The sequence below is a fragment of the Chiloscyllium plagiosum genome, unplaced genomic scaffold, assembly GCF_004010195.1.
Source record: "Chiloscyllium plagiosum isolate BGI_BamShark_2017 unplaced genomic scaffold, ASM401019v2 scaf_59076, whole genome shotgun sequence".
NCBI classification, from domain to species: Eukaryota; Metazoa; Chordata; class Chondrichthyes; order Orectolobiformes; family Hemiscylliidae; genus Chiloscyllium; species Chiloscyllium plagiosum.
In genome coordinates, this window is record NW_025176950.1 from 1 (window position 1) to 2,054 (window position 2,054).

Consider the following 2,054-nt stretch of genomic DNA (forward strand, 5'->3'; position numbering starts at 1 on the left):
GGCGTCCCCGAGAGAGAGAGGGAGGGAGTGTGGACCTACATTTTCCTGTAGTTGGCGTCCCCGAGACAGAGAGGGAGGGAGTGTGGGCCTACATTTTCCTGTAGTTGGCGTCCCCTAGACAGAGAGAGAAAGGCAGTGTGGGCCTACATCTTCCTGTAGTTGGCGTCGCCGAGAGAGAGAGGCAGTGTGGGCCTACATTTTCTTGTAGTTGGCGTCCCCGAGAGAGAGAGAGGCAGTGTGGGCCTACATTTTCCTGTAGTTGGCGTCCCCGAGAGAGAGAGAGAGAGGCAGTGTGGGCCTACATTTTCCTGTAGTTGGCGTCCCCTAGAGAGAGAGAGGCAGTGTGGGCCTACATTTTCCTGTAGTTGGCGTCCCCGAGAGAGAGAGGGAGGGAGTGTGGGCCTACATTTTCCTGTAATTGGCGTCCCCGAGACAGAGAGAGAGGCAGTGTGGGCCTACATTTTCCTGTAGTTGGCGTCCCCGAGACAGAGAGAGAGGCAGTGTGGGCCTACATTTTCCTGTAGTTGGCGTCCCCGAGACAGAGAGAGGAGGGAGTGTGGGCCTACATTTTCCTGTAGTTGGCGACCCAGAGAGAGAGAGAGGAGGGAGCACCGGCCTAAATTTTCCTCCAGTTGGTGTGCCCAATCAAGTGCAGGCTAAGCGTGTCCTCGGCCTGGCTGACGTACTTGCCGCGCTCCGGCGCGGGCAGCAGGTCGTCGATCTTGACGTCCTGCCAGTGCGGCACGTTGAAGGTCTTGAGGTCGCACACCAGCCAGCGGCCGGCCAGGCAGCGGTAGAACAGCACGCTGACCTGGTGCTCGTGGGTGGCCCGGCTGCCCGAGTGGCAGCGCACGATCTTGCAGTGCAGCGCCGCTCGGTCGTTGTCCTTCAGCACCCTCTCGTAGAGGCCCGGGCAGCAGCAGCAGCGACGCTTGGCGCCTGGCGGGGCAGGGAGCCGCACGCTCCCCCTCACGGGCCTCTCCTCCTGCACCACCAGCCTCTCGCCCTTGGGGTGGAAGGTCAGGAACCACTTGGACTGCACCCGGAAGCCCGAGGTGGTGAACTCCTTGCACAGCACGGTCTTGGTGAGGGAGCTGAAGAAGTCGAGGCGCCAGGGGGCGCCCCAGGGCCGGGCGGTGTACAGCCGCTGGCACAGGGGCCTAGAGTCCAGGCCGTGCAGCCGCGAGACGGCCTCCTTGCCCAGCACGCTCTCCCGGCTCACCCCCAGGCCCTGGGCCCGGGCCAGCTGCGCCAGGAGCTCCCCCGGGGAGCCGGGCGCGGCCCGCAGCTCCTCCAGCTCGGCGCCGCTCATCTGCGGGTAGCGCAGCAGGGGCAGGAGGTCCGGCGCCGACTCCGGCCGCCCCTCCAGCCAGCGCAGCACGTGCTGGGCCAGCGCCAGCTCGCTCTCCACCACCAGGTCGGAGCGGCGCAGCAGGGCGGCCAGCTGGGCCGGCTCCAGGCCTCGCCACTGCTCCCGGTCGCCGGCGGCGACCGCCTCCAGGTTGTGGGCCAGGAAGTCGTCGCAGGCCCGCTCCAGGGCGGGGAGGCCGGCGAACAGGGCGTAGCGGCGCCACTGGAGGGCCAGGCCCTGCGCCCCGGCCTCCGGCACCCGCTCCAGGAGGAAGCGGTCGCAGGCCGCCCGCAGGGCTGGCGCGTCGTACTTCTCGGCCAGGGTGCGGACGGCCGGCGCGTTGGCCACCCCCAGCGCCAGCCGCCCGGTGTAGAGGTACCGCAGGAACTCTGGGAAGTGGGCCGCCGTCCCCTCGTCCTCCTCGGTCAGCCTCACCAGTGGCGGGGGGCCCTCCCCCGTTCCCCGGGGCCTGCCGTCCGCCCAGCGGCCGCCCCACAGCATGGCGCGGAAGACGGCGCTGCCCAGCGCCAGGACGAAGCGGTGGGCGGGAAACGGCGGCCCCCCGTTGACCGCCAGGCGCACGTCGGCGAGCTCCTCGCTCAGGTACAGCGAGGACAGCGAGGAGACCAGGTGGGACTGGTGGGCGAGGGCCTCCGTGGCCGAGGAGCCGCCGTCTGTCATGGCCGCCGCTGTCATGGCCGCC

The 2,054-nt window shown here is 68.4% G+C and overlaps 1 protein-coding gene across 1 annotated transcript; it reads right to left on the minus strand.

Moving 5' to 3' along the window:
- Positions 1–169: 169 nt before the first annotated feature.
- On the minus strand, positions 170–2,048 carry LOC122545359 (BTB/POZ domain-containing protein 17-like). Its single transcript, XM_043684410.1, has 2 exons — positions 587–2,048; positions 170–324 (listed from the first exon to the last, which is right to left on the minus strand). Exon 1 carries the CDS (start codon positions 2,045–2,047, stop codon positions 617–619), a length of 1,431 nt encoding a protein of 476 aa, XP_043540345.1. The 5' UTR covers position 2,048; the 3' UTR covers positions 170–324; positions 587–616.
- Positions 2,049–2,054: the final 6 nt, after the last annotated feature.